The sequence below is a fragment of the Rutidosis leptorrhynchoides genome, chromosome 7 (genome assembly GCF_046630445.1).
Source record: "Rutidosis leptorrhynchoides isolate AG116_Rl617_1_P2 chromosome 7, CSIRO_AGI_Rlap_v1, whole genome shotgun sequence".
Lineage (NCBI taxonomy): Eukaryota > Viridiplantae > Streptophyta > Magnoliopsida > Asterales > Asteraceae > Rutidosis > Rutidosis leptorrhynchoides.
In genome coordinates, this window is record NC_092339.1 from 179,254,699 (window position 1) to 179,274,581 (window position 19,883).

The 19,883-nt window shown below is 37.8% G+C and overlaps 1 protein-coding gene and 1 pseudogene across 1 annotated transcript; both read right to left on the reverse strand.

Moving 5' to 3' along the window:
• Positions 1-276: 276 nt before the first annotated feature.
• Positions 277-1,462, reverse strand: LOC139859811 (F-box protein SKIP23-like; annotated as a pseudogene).
• A 9,029-nt stretch (positions 1,463-10,491) lies between these two features.
• LOC139857427 (rop guanine nucleotide exchange factor 1-like) lies at positions 10,492-14,144 on the reverse strand. Its single transcript, XM_071846179.1, has 5 exons — positions 13,672-14,144; positions 13,275-13,391; positions 12,633-13,171; positions 11,810-12,163; positions 10,492-11,146 (listed from the first exon to the last, which is right to left on the reverse strand). The coding sequence occupies exons 1-5, from the start codon at positions 13,991-13,993 to the stop codon at positions 10,793-10,795; spliced, it is 1,686 nt and encodes a 561-aa protein (XP_071702280.1). The 5' UTR covers positions 13,994-14,144; the 3' UTR covers positions 10,492-10,792.
• Positions 14,145-19,883: the final 5,739 nt, after the last annotated feature.

The window sequence follows — 19,883 nt, forward strand, 5'->3', positions numbered from 1 at the left end:
CAAAGTAATGTAAATCATGAAGTTTTATCCAATATTGGGCTAGCACCAACAACATCCAATAGTTAATTCGTCAATTTAATTGCAATCAACATTCATTAATCATCCAAAGAGCTAATAGCTAAGTAGTACCCGTTGCCTTAAAAGTTGGGGCCCAAAGTGAGATGATACTCGATCCTACCACATAGGGATATTCGGTGGAGGTATTTTACAGGCATCCGACTCTTATGGGTTTGGAAGGTTTCAAAGGTAACGCGGTACACCATTTGTCAATATTCATTAATCGAAACATAATAGAACAAAGATAAGCATATATTCAAAAGAGAAACACACTTCAATCCCTACAAGATTCGGATGAAGCCAAGAAGGTGGTGGCCAAAAAAGTTGTGAGTAACCCAAGTCATTATCAAAAGCACCAATCTGACCATTACTCAATTCAAACACACCTACACCTCTATGATCAACATATTCCGTACCATACCCAGTAAAAAACACACAATTCCCTTTACAACCTGGATGAAGCCAAGCAGAAGCCGAAAAACAACAATTATCTCCTAAAAACAGCATCATATTACCCAATCTTTCACCTCAACCCATCTTCGTTCTTCAGTGTCCAGCTTGTAAACCTTGACTCTCACATTCCTTTTACTAATAAAACAATCAGAATCGAAATAATCAATATCCGGTCCAAGGCTCAAATACTGATTCTCAACCATATACAATTCCCCAACAGATTCCACCAAGAACTTATTAATACCACCGAACACCAAGTCCGCCACAACTTTCAACGACATTGTTTCTGAGTCAACAGTACAAGTTCTCCCATTTCTACCCACAGCATAAAAATCCCCATTATAAATAATAACATCAGCATAACCACAAGAACAAGTGGAGTCATCAATTATATTCCATTTTGTTTCACCGTATTTCAACATAGCCAATTTCCCATCGTGAATTGTTAATAACACAAGCCCATCAACGCCACACCCACGAAATACTACCTTTTCTTTATATAAAGAAACAGAATCCCTAATTGAATCAGCATTAGGTCTGTTACTAATATATTGTAAAGCATATTCTTGTCCTAATTCTTTAACCCTAAAATTCAACATGTTAAGGGATCTAGGGAAATTGGGTAACAGGTGAACGAATTCGGATCCAATTAACGGACTCATTAAACGGGTTTTTGTGAAATGTCGCGTTCAACCTTAATTAACCATGACTTTGAGTCAAAATCGGGATCAGGCAGCCCGATTTGAAAAATGGTGCATTTGGAAAGATTGAAACCGTAAGTGGTATCAGAGATACCGGCATTAGGGATAATCGGAAAACGGGAAGTGATAGAATGACCGGAGGAACGCCATGAAGTGCAAACAGAACGGATTCGGAGGAAATCAGTTTCAGAAATTAGACGTTTTGATATTAAATCAAGAAGCTCACTAGGAAGTTGAGCCCACTCTGCCATTTTTTTTTTGTTGCAATTCAATTCAATGAAAATGCCGGGTCGAAGTCACTCATATCTACCGATTCCTCGGATGTGGACTCGTTGAGTCGTACGTAGGTGTTGATGGGGTTGATGTGTTAGGTGTTAATAATGGTCATTTCAGGTGCTAATTTGAGTCCAAGTTACCTTTTTCTTTGGGTCCACCCTCTCGGGATTTTACATCGATTATGAAAGATGTGAGGGGTATAGGGTTAATGGTGTATCCTATCGTATACACACATAAAAGGCATAATGGTTGCATAAAAGTAGCATCGGGAAGGCTGGAAACAACAGTTTTGTGGAGTTAACCGTCCAGCGTTCTCCGTTGTACAGGCTGCTCCGTCATTCGTAAGCCCTGAAGGCTGCCTAGCGTGTAAGCCCTCGCCGGAGAACGGCACTTTCAGCATAAATTTCGGATCACGAATAACAGAACGTATCATCATCTGACACGTGTCCCCGAGCGATCTGGTAGATCTGACACTATAAATAGACCCATTGGGTCGTCATTTTACACAGTTCAGATATTCTGACAACTTTGAGAGCTGAGACTTCACTTCTCTCTCTCTACTTTCTCTCACTAGAAGTCATCCGGCTAGCACTCTTACGCTCTACGGACGACAGATTGATTAAGCCACCCCACAAGTTTCTACACTTGTGAACCGGGTCTGCAGGGATTATTTCCCAAGGGTAAAAATCAATCGGCAACACTCCGCCCTCCTAAAGCTAGATTACTTCTAGTATCTTGTTGACACACTAAGCCTTATCTCATAAGGACATAGGTGTTAACAATGGCGCCATCCACTAATGCAAAGAACACACGAAACGGAAAAGGAACAAAAACAACTGAAGCTCCATTTATACTTGAAGCAGTCAACAATCCATCAACTGATGACATGATAACTGTTGAAGATGTACCCGTTCAGCCACTAGATGGTACGATTGAAGAAACAGTTGCTGAAACTGCAGAAAGGCTTAAACATTTGGCAACTAATTCGGAGAAAAGGCCAGTAATCGAAGAAACGACAGCCAGAAGTGCAGAAAGACTTTCAAATTTTGTTACTAATCCAGAGCAACGACCATTGATGCAACCACGGCGATGTCCATCATTTATACCTCTTCGGCGGATGGCAGATGGCAGAGACAAGCAAATAATGAAAAGGCAATCTATATCAAAATACAAGTTATCCAGGCTACTCGACAAGCTGGGCAGTCTTATTGATGATTCTGGGGATGATAACGAACTGAGCTATGATAATAATGACTCTGATGATGAAATTGACAAAGATGAGTTCATCTCAGAGAAGCTGGCAGTGTTGCTATTAAATGACATTCTTAAGCAAACAGCTCCGGCAAAATATAAGCAACGCTTAGCGCAGCCCGCCGTCCGTGCTGTGGCCGTGGACAATTTCTTTGCTCTCATTACTGGAGAGCAAGCCACCAAGCCACCAGCCATGGCAGAATCTACACAGTGTTTCATTGATCGAATTGCTAATTATCCATTGCCCAGAAATCTTGCTATACCAACAATTGGAGTTTATGATGGCACAACGGATCCAGAAGATTTTATGACTATGTTTGAAGGTGTTATGAGGTTGCAGCATTGGGAGGATGAAACTGCGTGCCATATGTTTCCTATGGTATTGCAGAAAATGGCACGCGAATGGTTTGCTAGTTTGCCGCCAAGGAGTATTACCAGTTTTCTTGATTTGAGAGCAAAATTTGTGATGCAATACCAAAATCTACGGAGCTGTACTCTGACACATCTTGATGCACACGAGATCACAATGCATCATAACGAATCTTTGAGCAATTTTATGAAGCGTTATACACTTGAAGCACATAAGATTCCTGATTATCCAGAATTACAGCTTGTATCTGGTTTCATTTTCTGTTTGGACCAGCGACGGTTTAGTGCACTTGTTCATGCATTACGGTATGACTTGCCAAAAACATTGCATCAAGCGTTGGAGGTTGCACAGAGGCATGTTCGAGCTGGTGAGCGTGGGTTGAACAAGTTTGATACTGGCAGTAGTAGCAAGCCGCACAACGGAGGACGGTATTTTGACAGAAATCAGAGAAGGAATGACAATTCAAATGGAGGATGGAGAGGAAACAATCACCCTAATGATTTTCACCACAACAGAAGGCCAATAGAAAGGCACCCGTTGATCATGGCGATTACCAAAACTCCGAAGGAAATCCTTTTCACTGAACCAATTCGGACCACTTTCAATGCTCCAGCACCTATGGAGGAAAGGGAGGGTCCAAAGAGTGAGTTGTGGTGCGATTTCCATGAGGCTTGGGGCCATGATACAGACAATTACAAATCTTTGATGAGAGAAATCATAGCGAAAATCAAGGCAGGAGAACTGAATCATTTATTACCTGGTAAACAGTACAGGAGGAATGATCCTCGCAGAAAATTTGCGTGGCAAAGGAATGATGGAAACAGAGGACGCCGTGGAGAGAACAAAAGAGAGCAGCATGGTGGAAGAGATAATCGGAACCAACCGCAGTAGGAAGACCGGATCACAGAGCGCGAGACAACTCCAGAAGTTGTAATCAGGATGGTTTGGATCAACGACAGTCATTATGAAGAAGGTGAATCATCAAACAGCAATTTTGGACAGCTGGAGATATGCTCCAATTATCTTTCAGCCAATTCAGAATTGGGCATTGTCCGTCCAGCCAGTGATCATTTCAGCAGAGATAGCAAATAAGTTTGTCAACTGTATCTACACAGATACGGGAAGTGAAGCTGACATCATTTACTGGCATTGCTTGAAGACTTTTCCAAGGCATGTGCAGAGCAGAGCTAGACAAATGAGGTTGAAAGTTTCTAGATTAACGGGAGCACCGGTAAATGCCATGGGGCAGATTCGTTTGGAAGTTGTTATGGGCACATTCCCACTGTTGAGAACAGAAACAATTGATTTCACAATCATAAATGAAAATTCTCGGTTTAACGTCCTTTTTGGAAGGGCAGCGTTGGCTAAATTCGGAGCAATAACATTGACAGCTCATGCAGAGATCAGATTCTCAACTCCTAACGGAGTAGCCGCCATACATTCACAGTATGTGGCACCGACTAGGGAGAGATCCACATTTGTGAACTTACCAAAAGGCAACGTAAACTGGAGAAAGCATGATCGGTTGTTTAGTGATGATGAAGTTCAGGAGTTTTTCATTCCATAATCAAGTGTGTAGGCCGGATAGCGCTGGGCGCTCGGCGTGTGAAGAAGCAAATCTCAGCATGTAATCAAGAACAAAAGTTTATTATCAGAGCAGTTTTTTAGCATTTTTATGAAGACATTGCCTTTTACAATCATTGTATTCATGCCAAAATACACATGTTTGGCATTTGAAGAACATATTTTCGCATTATATGAAGAGCAACGTTTATCAATTTACTGTGAATCATTGTGGTTATTTTACAGTGCATATGTTAGCAATTGCATACATTAAACATTCATGGCGTACTAATTAGGCTTGATCCACCTAAATTCGTCATCAATCGTTTATGTACTGCACAGTACCGAATAATAAATTTTATATTTTTCTTAAACAAAGTGATGCCCGTGACAAATGTAAAACATTACATTTATAACCTGCCCACAGAAGGAGTGTATTTTTAAAATACCTCCGATGGCGGAAGCTTTTGTGCCGGCTAGTAAAGGCACAAGGGATCGGCTAGAAAACGTTTAAGTTTTACTAGAACGCACCGAGGCATGATACAAAACTCAGATACTTGTCATGACAAACATTATAAAAAACTTACTTCACAGAACGAAGTTCTATATTTTATGTATGAAGGCAAAATAATTAGCAATTCTTCCTCATATACTTTATGACGGAAGGTGTAAGACGGAGAGCCTATTGATTTGTAATCATTCTTCTAAAAACACTTCATAATTCTTTCTCATTAATTTTATGACGGAAAGCGTGTAACAGAATTCAGACATCATATTCATTTAGCAAAACTTAATATTGCAAGGCGTCTACATATGAATTACCTTATACACTTTTCAAAATAATTTGCTCAATTATACACTGCACAATTGTGTATAGAAATTTTATGCTCAGGTGCATAATTGATTGGTTTTAAAGCATTAAGCATCAAAATATATGCAACAACCATGTAGACACATGTAGTCATCACAATAAAGTCAGTATGTATATAATGTCAAGGTCAGAAGGAAATTTATTACAAAGCATTGTTTGACATTTTTACAAAAATCAATCAAACTGCACGCTAAGCACATCTAGAGCAGATGAATCTTCTTTGCTGCATACTTCATTATAAACGTTATCTTCAAATTTATCAATTTGTCTTTAGTCTCATCAACCTTTTCCTGAGTACCAGGAGGCATAAGTTTGGCAATAGCAGCAGAAGGGGTCTGGTTGGGAGCAAGGCGTTTAAACAGCTTGCCGGTCACATCAGCAATAGCATGGGTGCAAGGCAGCATCAACATAATCATTGTAGGGATTCCCTACAAGACTGGATCCAAGCACTTTAGCTATCAGACCTGGTATACCCTTCTTAAGCTCAGCAAAATTACCTTTGCCTTTCTCCACCCTCCGGAGAAGCTCAGCAGACCTTTCCCTCTCTGCATTCAGCTGCTTCTCCAGCTCACCCACTTTCACCTGCTCCTCTTCAAGTCTATTCTTCTCAGCATCCCTTTCCCCTTGCAAAGCAACAGCAGCATCTTGAGCACTTTTTAGCTCAACTTCTTTAGCCTTTATTATTTTCTGTGCATCACTTAAAGCACGCTCAGCATCAGCAGCTCTTTTACGAGCATTTGCACCTTCAGCTATGTCTTTACGGGCTATAGCAAGAATAGACTCTTGATGCTTCTGCAGTTGCAGCACAGAGTCCAGATGATTGGTTAGCAGTACATGAGCTGCCATAGTTGATTCCCTGAGTTGATCAGAACGGAGAGCGGTGAATTGGGGTTTCAGCTCAGGGATAACACAACCCTGTACAAGAAAAATTTTATGAGTAATTTCAGGAAACTCACATCAATAAGTTACAAACGTATACATGCAGAAGGTCTTATCATTCATACCTGAAGAAGAGTTGCAAATTCTTTATCCTTAGTGGCAGGGTTTGCAATGATGGCCTGCAATGCCTTCACATGAGCAGGAAGAGTTGGCTTTTGCACATTGGAGGATGTGATAGCTGGGTTAGTGATATTAGGAGGAGGAGAATGATAAGCAGAGTTGCCTTCCGGCCTATCTTCATGAAATTCAGGTTCATCGAATGGAGTAAAGTTTGGGTCAGGCGTTTTCAGGCCCTTCTCTCCTTCACTTTCAAGAATCTCCTCCGTCCTCCGTTCCCCGCCCTCCGCGGCCTTCCCCTGGCTATCATCCGACTCTGCTAAAATCACTAACAAGAACAAATTAGCATTATGAACAAACATAACAGTTGTACGCAAAAACGTGAGCATTTTCAAGAAAGCACAGAATGGGCATACTTCTCCTGCGTTTCTGCTTTTTGCCCTCCTCTGTACTCTTCGCCTTTTTAAAGCCTATGCTCTTCTTTCTTGTCTTTTGGGTTGGAGGAGGAGTGGGGTTAGTTTCACCCGTGATGTCAACTGACCCCGATGTTTGTTGATCGGCGGTGGTGGTATCATCCGCTGTCCGCTCAGTGTCTGTATGTTCAGACCCGGATTCACTGTCTGAGCTGCTCACATCAATTTCTTTTCCCTTTTCAGCAGTAGCAGCATCAGCAACAGCTTTAGTTTCAGCTGCAACTCTCTCCGCCTCTAGCTCTTCAGCAGTTTTATCACGAGCAGTGACCTCTACATCATCATCAAGATCAGCGGATAAAAGAGCAGAGCGAACCTGCATCACGGAGTTGGCTGTAAAAATTATACATAAACAGCAACATAAGTAAACATAACAAACAATAGGCACAAATCTATATATATAATAGGATGATCATATCACATCCTACCCTGGTTTTTCTCACGAAGTACTGGCACAGAATTGCTTGGCCATTCTTGACTCACTTTGCACAGCACAAGAATTCCCTCATACCTTTCGTATGATCTGGGCGGAAGACGGAGCTCTTTCAAGCTATTTACTATCCGCTGCTCTGAGGGAGAAATCTTAACGCCCTTTCCTATACCAGCATCAATAGCACCCCATTCCCGGACAACAGAGTACTCTTCAGGAATAACGGTCTCATCAACAAAGAAAAATGGACTTTTCCAGTCCTTCAAATTTGAAACTCTATTCGGACCAACAAAATGGTTATTTTTCTTACTATCAATAGTAAGCCAGCAATCACTAATTGTGCGAATTCTAAACAAAGAGATAAAAACTTTAATGCGAGGCTTTATATTAATAGCATTGCAGTACATTTCAAAAAGGATGATTTTTTGAAGGCCGTGGGGATGCATTTGACTAAGATAGGCCTTATAATATCTAAGAAGGCGAAGAAGAAAGTTAGTAAGGGGAACACGGAGGTTGCCGTGGGTAATTTGTAAGGCGTATAAAGTAATTTTCCCCTCAGGAGGGTTGTCAGCAGTTTGTCTATTGGTGGGAAGAACAGGGTTGTATTGATTGAGATGGCGGAAGGCAATCTTTAAGCCATCTAAATATTCACTTGTCAATGATGAAGCCATCGTGCTAACTTCTGGGATGTCAGCGGTATTTGACGAAGAAGGCTTAGCGTGCTCTTGGCCAGTACTCCGTGTAGAAGCCATGATAATACAGTAAAAGATATCAACAAGAAGAAAATAGCAGTAAGATGAAGTGTACTGACCTTGAAAGACGGTAAACCTTAAAAAGTTGAAGATTGAAGAAGGCGATGAAGATTTGGGGGAGAAATATGCTTTTTAGATCTTGGCAAAAGTAAAAAAGTGATGGTAACAGGGTTATGACGGTTTTTATAGGATTTCATCGATGCAATTTTTATGGCCACGATTAAGACACGTGTAGGGGTGAGTTTAAACGAAGGGTACGAAATAACACTTTTTACAGCTGGAGGCGCGTGGACGATCTCAGCCGTAAAAAATTAATCATAACAGCGTCAGTAAAACTCGTCTGCATTTAATGCCTAAAATGTTTTCCCCGATGCAAGTGGGCAATGAACAGGCTGGTTTGGCATGCGTTTTCAAAAGTTTAATGACTTAATCATTCTTCAAATGCTTAAGTCATTAAACTGGAGGGGACTTAATGGTGTATCCTATCGTATACACACATAAAAGGCATAATGGTTGCATAAAAGTAGCATCAGGAAGGCTGGAAACAACAGTTTTGTGGAGTTAACCGTCCAGCGTTCTCCGTTGTACAGGCTGCTCCGTCATGCGTAAGCCCTGAAGGCCGCCTAGCGTGTAAGCCCTCGCCGGAGAACGGCACTTTCAGCATAAATTTCGGATCACGAATAACAGAACGTATCATCATCTGACACGTGTCCCCGAGCGATCTGGTAGATCTGACACTATAAATAGACCCCTTGGGTCGTCATTTTACACAGTTCAGATATTCTGACAACTTTGAGAGCTGAGACTTCACTTCTCTCTCTCTCTCTACTTTCTCTCACTAGAAGTCATCGGGCTAGCACTCTTACGCTCTACGGACGACAGATTGATTAAGCCACCCCACAAGTTTCTACACTTGTGAACCGGGTCTGCAGGGATTATTTCCCGAGGGTAAAAATCAATCGGCAACACTCCGCCCTCCTAAAGCTAGATTACTTCTAGTATCTTGTTGACACACTAAGCCTTATCTCATAAGGAAATAGGTGTTAACAAGGGTAGAAGCTACACTTATACATTGTACGTCTCCGTAGCCCGAGAAACAAAAGAAAAAGATTATTCATGGTGTAAGATTATTCATGTTGTAAAACAAAAGAAAAAGATTATTCATGGTGTAAGATTATTCATGGTGTGCCGAGTTACACGAGTTCGGTCATTTGGTGAAGAAGATTTGAGTTTGCGCTGTGGTTTAGGTGTGTGCAGCGGACGCTTATCAAAGATGATTTCGTTTTTTCTTTTGACAAAATTGCGTCGTTGGTCCCTCAAAGATTATTATTTTTTACTTTTTTATAAGGTTCAGGGATCAATCATGTGATTTTGTCCCTCACATGTCAAACACATGTGAACACTTAACAAAATTTGACTAACGATCGTTATTAAATTTGACGATATTACCTCAATTGCACAATTGAATTGCATAATCCTTTTCGGGCATTTGAAAAATTCATATTACCTTTATTGTCAAATTTAATATAATATATTACCTTTTCGGGTCATTTGCCCTATAAACATTCCCAATTGAATGATCATTCCAAATTCAAAACTTTAATTTTTCACTAACCACTAAATTTATTGAATTGAAATTTGGAATCCAAAATAGTTGTATTCAAAATGATAATTCAAACAATAATCACCTCCAGTTACTAAATCAAACAGCCAAAAATCTGAAAAAGGTTAAATTGAACCATAGACACATTGAAACAAAATTAAAATCCAATTCAAGAACACCAAAAACAACAATTTGAACCTCCATGTAGGTAAGAATGGAAGTAGATTTGAAATGGAAGTCAAGAATGTTGTTTTGGTCAAGAACTAGCAAAACTGTCGATTCATTACCAGAAAAATAGCACGAGTGATTGTCTTAAGCATAAAAAAACCAACGATTACCATCAAACGGCTATATAGCCGTTTCCCCTGCAACTTGGCACAACACCAATGGCCCGACCTGCAATTCGTCCCTGTGATGAACCCATCGCGCCACCTTTTTTTTAACCATCACGCCCCACATCGGCGCGATGGTGGCGTGATGGTGGTGTTTCCGGGGCTATCGCGATGCACTACTTGTGGTCTTAGGATGAATGTTAATAAAATGGACCCACCCAAAATTAATTAATTAATACAATATACCATTTTTAATGGGTAATGTACAACAAAAAGAAATGTCAAATGCTTCATCTTTGAATATGCCCAACAACGACATGGTGAAGCACGGTCTTTGAATGGCGCTACAACCACACTTGCGAATATCGGCTCCATTTAATGGCGATAGCAACCACGCTAGCAACGGCGCACCGTTGCTAGCAGCCTAACAAGCCTTGAGATAACCGGAATACCCAAGTGGCAATTACTCTCATCTTTATTTCCTTTATCAAAATGTCAAAAGTAACCACCCCTACCCAGAAAATAATGTGCTCATGATAAAAATCATCAAACAATTTTTGTCAACTCCCCCATAAAAACAAAACAAAAATATGATTAAAAGAACCCTAAAATAATGATTAATGATGTAAACTATATTCCTAACGACTTTCTCAACAACATTACTAATTTAATGACGCTCTGGAGCATTAGCGGGTAGTCTCCCAGCAGCATATGTCCATTGTCTGTCCACATCAGCCACCTTAAAAAGATTGTCCGGGATAGGTGGAGATGAACAGAATGTTGGAGTGGCAAATGGAGAGGAATAAGGTGAGGGTTGGATTGAGAATGGACTAGGGCATATTTTCTTTTGAACAGGATGGGCCCCGAAACATCCTCGGTTGAAAATTGAAGAAGATTCTGAAGCAACATATTGTTTGGTAGCATCGTCCACAAAGATGACATCATCGATTCTTGCCATTATGTTAAATGCCAAGCTCTCCATCACCCTTGAGTAGCTTTCGAGAATCGAATGCCCAACATCCTGCAATAACAAAACATGCTTCAGAGATGGAAAAATTACATTAGAAATTTGTCGAGGTGGTAACGGGTCAAAATGGGTTTGGTCTGAAACAACTTATATTAACCATTTCATCATGGGTCAATAAGTCTTTTTGTTAACCCACAAACAATTTTTACCTATTCCAATAAGGAATTATATTATACAAGTGTTATTATGATAATATTTATATTTATTTGAATTTTGCTAATGACGGCACTAATTTTGTCGTTAATGCGCTTAAAATACTTGTACAAAGTAGTTGTTTATTAACTTTATGAGGTAAGTTACCAAATATTACACGTGTTTTAAGCACGCTAACGATAACTTTGAGGGTTGTCATTACAAAATCCTATTATAGTTTTACTAAATCTTTAAAAAAAAATTATTTTAGGAGGCTTTAGGCGTTAATAATTCGTTTAGGTTGATTCTCACCCATTTGACCAATATAACCGCTTAAATTGTTCGACTTATTTTGCGATAGAACATAAGCCCATATCAAACCGATTCTAAAGTAAACGGTTAAAAATTGCCTAAGCTATCTATATATATGGAAACAAGATTCAACATACAAACATCTGTAACAAAAATTAAAATAAGGATGGCACAGAAAATGTATTAGAAAGGTTTTCTTATTTCTAATCATACCTTGTTATATTGAATTTTGCTCATATCAAGAGAAGTTTGTGGAAGGCCTGGAAAACGAAATCTCAAGCTACGTAACAGGGTCTCGGCTCTTTGTGTCAGTAAACTATTCTTATCGTTATCAGCAACTAGGCCCTTAACCTTTGCACTCCATGATGAACGTTTTCCTTTCGGATGAATTGTGCGTTTTTTAAGCTCTTTTAGCTTCCACGTATGAATGGCTGCCTCAACCCGATTTGCTACTTCAAGAGTACGGTGCTCGGATGATAAATCTAGGCAATCGAGAAGACAGTCCGGAGAAAACTTGTCTGCAGTTATGTAGCGATATATGATTTCACCTAAGCAATCTTTTCCGTTCTGCATCAATATTGAACCACGAAAACATATTAATTATTGACCATACATTTAAGAGAACAATATGGAAAAAAAGATTAATAAAAAAAGGTCAGATTGAGTTGAGTTTTTGCTGCTGCAGGAGTTTATTCAGTTATCATTGGATAAGAACTGATTTGTATGAGCATTTTACATCATGTTCAGTGTATACAAATTATCGAGGGACAAATTTAGGCACACGGACGGGGTTGAACCGTATGTGAATAACATCTTCCTCCTACAAAGCTTGATAAACCTATTTGACCCTTTCCTTTTTCAGCTACCTTTTTTTTAAACCCACTTGAATACATTGTGGTAATTCGACATGTTCATAAATAAATGGGTCGAAATTGCTACCTTTAACTAATTGGTATCGGTTTTTTACACATTTGGTTATCTATTCAAAGTCAGTAGAGATTATTGTGCGTCGGGAATTAAAAAAATGAAAACATACCTTGGGCAATGTCTCCATGTAAGCACTCGGTATCGCCATTTCAGCTAATACATTGCTGTTTATTGCCAACGCCGCCTTAAGTATCTGGTTTGTGCAGTCCCTACACTGCTGCAATTTCTTTCTACCTTCCTCCGACAACCCATTTGACGGAACTTTCGGATACGGTAACCACCACTTCTCTTCCTGCCTAATCGACGGCCTTGGTGCTGAACCACTCAATGAATACGAATCACAACTATCACCTTGAGCTAGAATTATCCCACGATCAACGTAACAAAGCTCCATATCACAAAATCCGTCAAGCATACCAATCAATAGAGCATCAAGCTTCTTCAAAGCAGGTAGATTCATGTGCAAATCAGCTCGTGGATGAGGAACCATTACATCATATGTCCCTCCACCAGGAAATTGTCGTACCGAAGGCACAAGTTCAACTATAGAATCACTTACCGATAAAAGCCATTCCATTTCTCTTTGCCACATCACCTTTTTCTGCTCAGCCAATGGCTCCAACCTCCATAATTCTCCAAACACAGATGCTATCATTTTCAATCATAAACATATAGATTTAGCTACTTACATAAAACACACAGCTAAAAATAAGCCCTAGCACCATAAAATAAAATTTATAAATCAACTAACCAGATAAATTTGTTATGGCATTTGAGATTGCTAGGGCTGTACAAACTCCTTTGCCCCCTCCAGACATATCTTCTCCAAGAAGAAGCTTCGCAAATCGTTCCGTCATCATGTCGATCTCTACAATTCGCATTAAATTGGAACACAATATTAACAATAATACAACCGACATCAGTAATTCAGTAAGGATAATTGTTCATAGGATTAAAGGCGTACAACCTACTGAAATAAGTGCAGTGAAAAGCACAAATTTGATATATGGTTTAACTATGACCTAAAACAGGAATTTATTTCAAGACAATGTATACATACAATAGACAGATTTAGTAATCTATACATACAGAAATAATTGGATTTACAGATTTATATATAGATACTAACTAATCAGATAAATAATTACCAGATTGTTGTTGTTTTCTAGGTTTATTCTTATTTTCCCAAACCATGACGTCATCATTCCCGCCAAACAACGGGAAGGTGAACGGAGGTGACGGAAAAATAGAATCCTTGACGGAAACTGTACGGAAAGGAGAAGACGTTAAGGAAGTGGAAGGAGCTCCGTGAATGTAACGGCTACCGGAGAAACTACTGGAAGTTTCAGAGTCGCTGACGTCAGCACTGAGACTGTAGCTCTCATCACAACATCGGTTACTGTTGTTGCTAGTTATCGATTTATTACTGGCGGATTCTTCGTTCGACGATGAATCAGTCGCAGAATCCATAACATAGGTGTAAAATTGATAAACGATTGTGATCGTTTAATCGATCGTGATTTTGAAGTGGAATAAATGTATTTAATTTTTAACGAAAAAATTAATTAATAGCGAATTTAATTCGAGGTTTTTGAATTTAGTACGTTGAATAGGTTTTAAAATTTAGGGATCAGTGGTGGTGGTCGGGGTGGTGGTGGTGTTGATGGGCAGAAGATGATGTAAAGCTGAGAAAGTAACAAAATGTGTGGTGGTAATGGAGACACTACACGTTAAATAACAGACTTACAGCAGTAAAATGTTTCACGTGTAGGTTATGCTCAGTCATAAATTTTTATAACGAATTGGTCATAAAATTGTGTTAAAGAAATATTCTTTCCGAACATTCAGGCTAGGGTGTTAAGTATTTTGGTAAATTTCCTTAACTATAATTTGTGTATTAAAAATGCATATTTACGATTTTAGTTAATTTATTAAAAGTTTGTTAAATTTATTATGAGCATTTTAAATATGTGTATTTCCGAAGACCTGATTTAACATAATTATAGTAGCTTAGTTGTTAGCGGGAGGGATGACAACTATGTATCGATGATGAAGATTTAATAACCGTTTTGTTAGTGACATTGAGTACTTTTTTTTTTTTTTGAAAGGCAAGGAGATTTTATTATTAAGGAAAAAACAGAACGTTAAATCATTTTTTTTTTCTTTCTTTCTTTTGTGTTGTTGTATTGTTTGTATACGTTGTCAACAATGTTCATTAATTATTGGGAGTTGATCCGTACACCACTTGTTTTTTGCCATACACCACCAAACTACAATCTTTGACTATTTTACCCTTTCTAACTCAAGGCCCTTTTCCTAAATTAATTATGAGAAAGGGTAAAATGGTCCAAAATTAAATTTTGGTGGTGTATGGCAAAAAGTAAGGTGTTGTTTGTTTTCATGTATGCAGACCTTATTATGTCTTATGTCTTCGCGCCCGCAGACATTTTTACTGCAGACAGTTTGTTTTTCTGAAGACATAAGATAAAATAATGTCTTATTATGTCTGCAGCCTCGCAGACTTAGAAATATGCTTCTAAGTGCTGCAGACAGAACTAAGTTATTTTGCAGACATAAAAACAAACAGTCTTCACTATTCAGCATACAGACCTTTAGACCACATCTTCTTTACAGACATGGTCCGCAGATCTTCAGACCAAAACATCTTAAAAAACAAACAGCACCTAAGTGGTGTACGTATCAGCTCCCTTAATTATTACTACGTAATATTCAATTGAAAATCATGAAAAAGGTCAACATTACTAATTTACTACCCATTATGTTTCGTTGTGGTTAATATGAATATGAGGAAATAGAGTAGTATTATATATGGATCAATTGAACAACGGAGACTAATCCTAGCAAGCATGAGAATCCTTTCACACCTTTGGCTCTCAAAAAGGGATCAAAAGTCCTAGATGGATTCGAACAATGGCATATAGTAGCAGATTATAGCTTATATGTTTACTGTTTAGCGAAGTTAATTATGGTGCTTTGTTTGTAAATAAATCTTGTACAAGCTCGTACATGGTGCTCCTGGGTGTAATTCGATAGGCTTATGCCTTTTTAACTACAATAAAATAGCTTTCCACAAAAAATGTACGATGGTTATAGAATCAGAAAAATGATCTTATATCTTAGAACATTTGTTAAATCGCAGATAACGCGGCGTTTGTCTCCGAGGCGCCGCCTACATGGCTTTACAAACGCCTCACAAACGCCTGTAATGGGGCGTTTGTATGCCGACGTTTGTCAACCAGAAATGCAGAAGAAGGAGATGGTACCAGAAATGCAGAAGAAGAAGATGCTGAGGGGGTGTGGCGCTGTTTGATTGGCTGGGATTTATATCCGTTGAAGAGGTAGCCGTTGCATTTTTTTTTCTTTTCCTATATAAACACATTTTTACATCTTATTTTCACACAACATTCTATCATATTCTCTAATTCTCACATATAAAAAATGGATTTCTTAGCTCAAAGTATCCATATTTTGTTTGATACTACTTCATTCAATGAAGAACCGAAGATGGTCGAAAGTTCAAGACGACGTGTGCAACAAAACCAACGAATTGTTATTAATAGAGATCATGAAACTGCGGGTACTAATTTATGGAACGACTACTTTTCATAAACTACGACCTACCCAGCACACATATTTAAGAGATGATTTCAAATGCAGATTCAGTTATTTCTCCGAATCAAAGAAGGTATTCTTAATTACTCCAACTCTGGTGATTCTGTTCCAAAATATTTTACATTTTTTCAACAACGTCCAGATGCACTAGGTCGTCTTGGGTTTACAACATTTCTAAAGATAACTTCCCCGTTGCGCCAGTTGACGTATGAAACAACCACGAATATGTTTGATGAATAATTAAAAATGGGAGAGAAAACGGGATATGTTTGCTTAAATAATTTTTGTAAGTGTATAATCGACTTATATGGTGGGGAATATTTTAGAAAGCCAACGGCAACTGACATTGCTCAGTTGCATTCAGCGCACGGGGAGAAACATGATTTTTAAGGAATGTCGGGGTATTATTGACTGTATGCATTGGGAATGAAAAAATTGTCCTGTTGCAGGGAAAGGTCAATATACTAGAGGTGATCACGGTCTTCCGACGATCATGCTTGAAGCGGTTGCATCGTACGATATGTGGGTATGGCATGCATTTTTTGGGATGACTGATTCTAACAACGACATACATGTGTTAAATCATTCTCCGTTGTTTGATTCCCTAAAAAAAGATACAGCTCCATCGGCACGGTTTGAAGTAAACGGGCACATGGTTACTATTTGGCAGACGGTATATATCCTGATTTAACAACACTAATAAAGGGATATTCGACTCTTATTGAGGAGCCACGAATCAAATTTATACGATTTCAAGCGAGTGCTCGAACGGACGTGGATCGTACATTTAGTGTTCTACAGGGCATGTTTGCCACTTTAAAAACTCCCGCACGAGTTACGTGCGTTAACAAGATGAGAAGGATAATGTATTCTTGTATTGTTTTTCACAACAAGATACAAGAAGATAACGGGTTTGCATTAAGTAGAAGGTAAGATGAATGGCTAGACTAGCCGGAAAATAGGCCTTGTCGAAATATTAGAAGAAGAGTCAACAATCGTAGATCACTAGAAAAGGAAATACGCGATAGAGATGTACATGATCAACTACGTGAAGATCTAACGTGGCATATTTGGAACCTTCCACCAAACTTTCGTTCTACACACTAGTTGTTATCTATGTTTATTGTTATTTTTTAATTGATGTAATTTTAAATTTTTAGGATATTTATGTTTTTGTAATTTTTAATTTTTAGGCATAATTAAATTATTGTACTTTTTAAAATTTTTAGAATGTTTTAAATTTTTATTAGTTATGAATCTTAAATTATGTAACTTTTTTTTTTTAAATTATGTAAGATTTTATCGTATTTTAATTTAATTAAAAATAATTAAAATAATGAAACAGAAAATCAAAATTAATGTCACGTCAACGTCATATTTTTCTAACGCCTTCCCCAATACAACCCTCATGTTCCTGTCATGATCATGTCAGCGACAATAACAAAAAAGTGTCATTTTTCACTAAACGTCAATGTCACCATTATCCGTAGTCTTATGGTAAATGGGATTGTTGTAGTGTTGTGAAGTTGGAGTGATTTATGCTGACGTGTCATTATTGTGGGATGAAATATGTGTTGTAGTAAATATTGTGTTGTGATGTTGTGAGTGATATTATAAAATATAATTGGTATTGAGTTAAACTGAGTTAAATTTGTTATAATTTTTTCGGCTTATAACTTCCTTTAGTGGCCTGGTTCTTGACTGTAGACTACTAATAAGTATATAGAGGGAATATGAGAGAAGTAGGTGTTTTATATATGTTTTTGGTGTACACCTTATGTGCTCATAACACACATATATATACTAAAAAAAAACTACTATACAATGTGTGACACCCTCCAGATAGGGCCTGAGGTATTTGTGTCTAATTATATCAAATCACAGTTGTATAAACGAGAACGACTCTACATGAGACGTTTTGTTGAGTTTTGCAGCGGAAGATAAATATGTCTTTAATTGATATGAAATGTAATGAAGACTCCAAGCATAGCAAGCAATCATCATCAAAGCAGTAGATATACAGCGGAAGTAATATTTAAGTACCTGAGAATAAACATGCTTAAAAAGTCAACACGAGGTTGAGTGAGTTCATAGGTTTGTAATAAATAATGATTTCAGTAATAGATATAGACCACAAGATTTAATAAAGTAGATCTCGCAGATCCAAAAGTTGATCTCCCGCAGGATCAAAAAGTTATGCCAGTGCGTGATATTTAGACTAAACGTTGTTTGCCCCGTGACAAGTTGTTTTGTCCTTGTCGTTTAATTTCATTATCAAGTAATACAAAGACTTAGTCAAATGTATCGGGGACGTTACTCCCGATAGGCCTATCCCCAATAATTAAGAATGCCGCAGAATTAAAAATATCACTGTAGGGACTTAGTCGGACATAGCCGGGTATAGCATAGTTTAACAGTTGGTACTGATATTTAGACTAGACTTTCAAGTTTACCCCGTACAAGTTATTGTTTATACTTGTCGGTTGGGGACTTGCTGGTCATAGCCCAACATATCACAGTTTAATAGTTGGTACTTGTATTTAGACTAGACTTTCAAGTTTGCCCGGTAACAAGTTATCGTTTATACTTGTCGGTTGGGGACTTGCTGGTCATAGCCCAACATATCACAGTTTAATAGTTGATACGTGTAAAACAGTTATAAAAGTTGCGCATGTATTCTCAGCCCAAAAATGTAAAGAGTAAAAGGGATCATATGAAACTCACATTAAATAGCAGTTGAAGTATTCCACGCAAGAAGGAAAGTAAAGCAAGTAAGTGATCTGGATATCAACCTTGAGGTATAACGTTTGATTAGTTAATGTCTAACTTGACATAAAGTATGTTTATTAATATAGCAACTATATTGGCAGTGACGGTTTTCGAGAAAAGTTCCTATTTCTCAAAAGTTTCTATTTTTGGAAACCTACTATTTATGAAAAACTTCCACTTATAGTAAGCTTCTAGTTTAAGAATGTTCGGGTTATAATTCTTAACAAAGATTTTGTACAATCTCGCCCAAACTTCGTCGCTAACATGCAAGTCACTCGAATGATCTATTGTTACCGACCGGCCCAGGATCTCTTGACCAGAATCTAAGTCTTGGCATTCGAGATCCACAAGCGTCCCATAATGGTAACAAGGATCACCCTAGGCCACAAGTAGCGGTGATGTTTGTAGTCTTTGTACGCTATCTTTAATTATAACCTTCACGTTAGGTGCGTATATACATATATATTCATTAATTCGATTTTAATTATAACTCCTATATATTAATTCATAAAAATACTTTTATAATTTTTAGTAACATATATTATTAATTATAACATGTTATTTATTTTAATTTTAATTGCATATAATTTATAACATTATTTACATGTTTTGGTAAAAAAAATAATAAACCGAAGTAAATAGTAAATAGTAAAAAGTAAAAAATAAAAAGTAAAAAGTAAGAAAAGAATACTTACTAGTAGTAATTCTTCAAAGAGAGAATGAGAGAAATTTTGGTGTGAGTTTGAATGAGAAATGAGGGGTATTTATACTTGAAAAAATTAGGTAAAAAGAATAAAATAATTAAAAAAAAAGAAATATTTTAATTTTTAATGGGAATTTAAAATTCAAAAGTATTAAATGTTAGGTCATGAGATAATGCATAAAATAAAATAATAAAAGTAGTTTTCCATTATAATTTTTAATTAAAAAGTAATTTATTTATTTATTTTATTAAAAA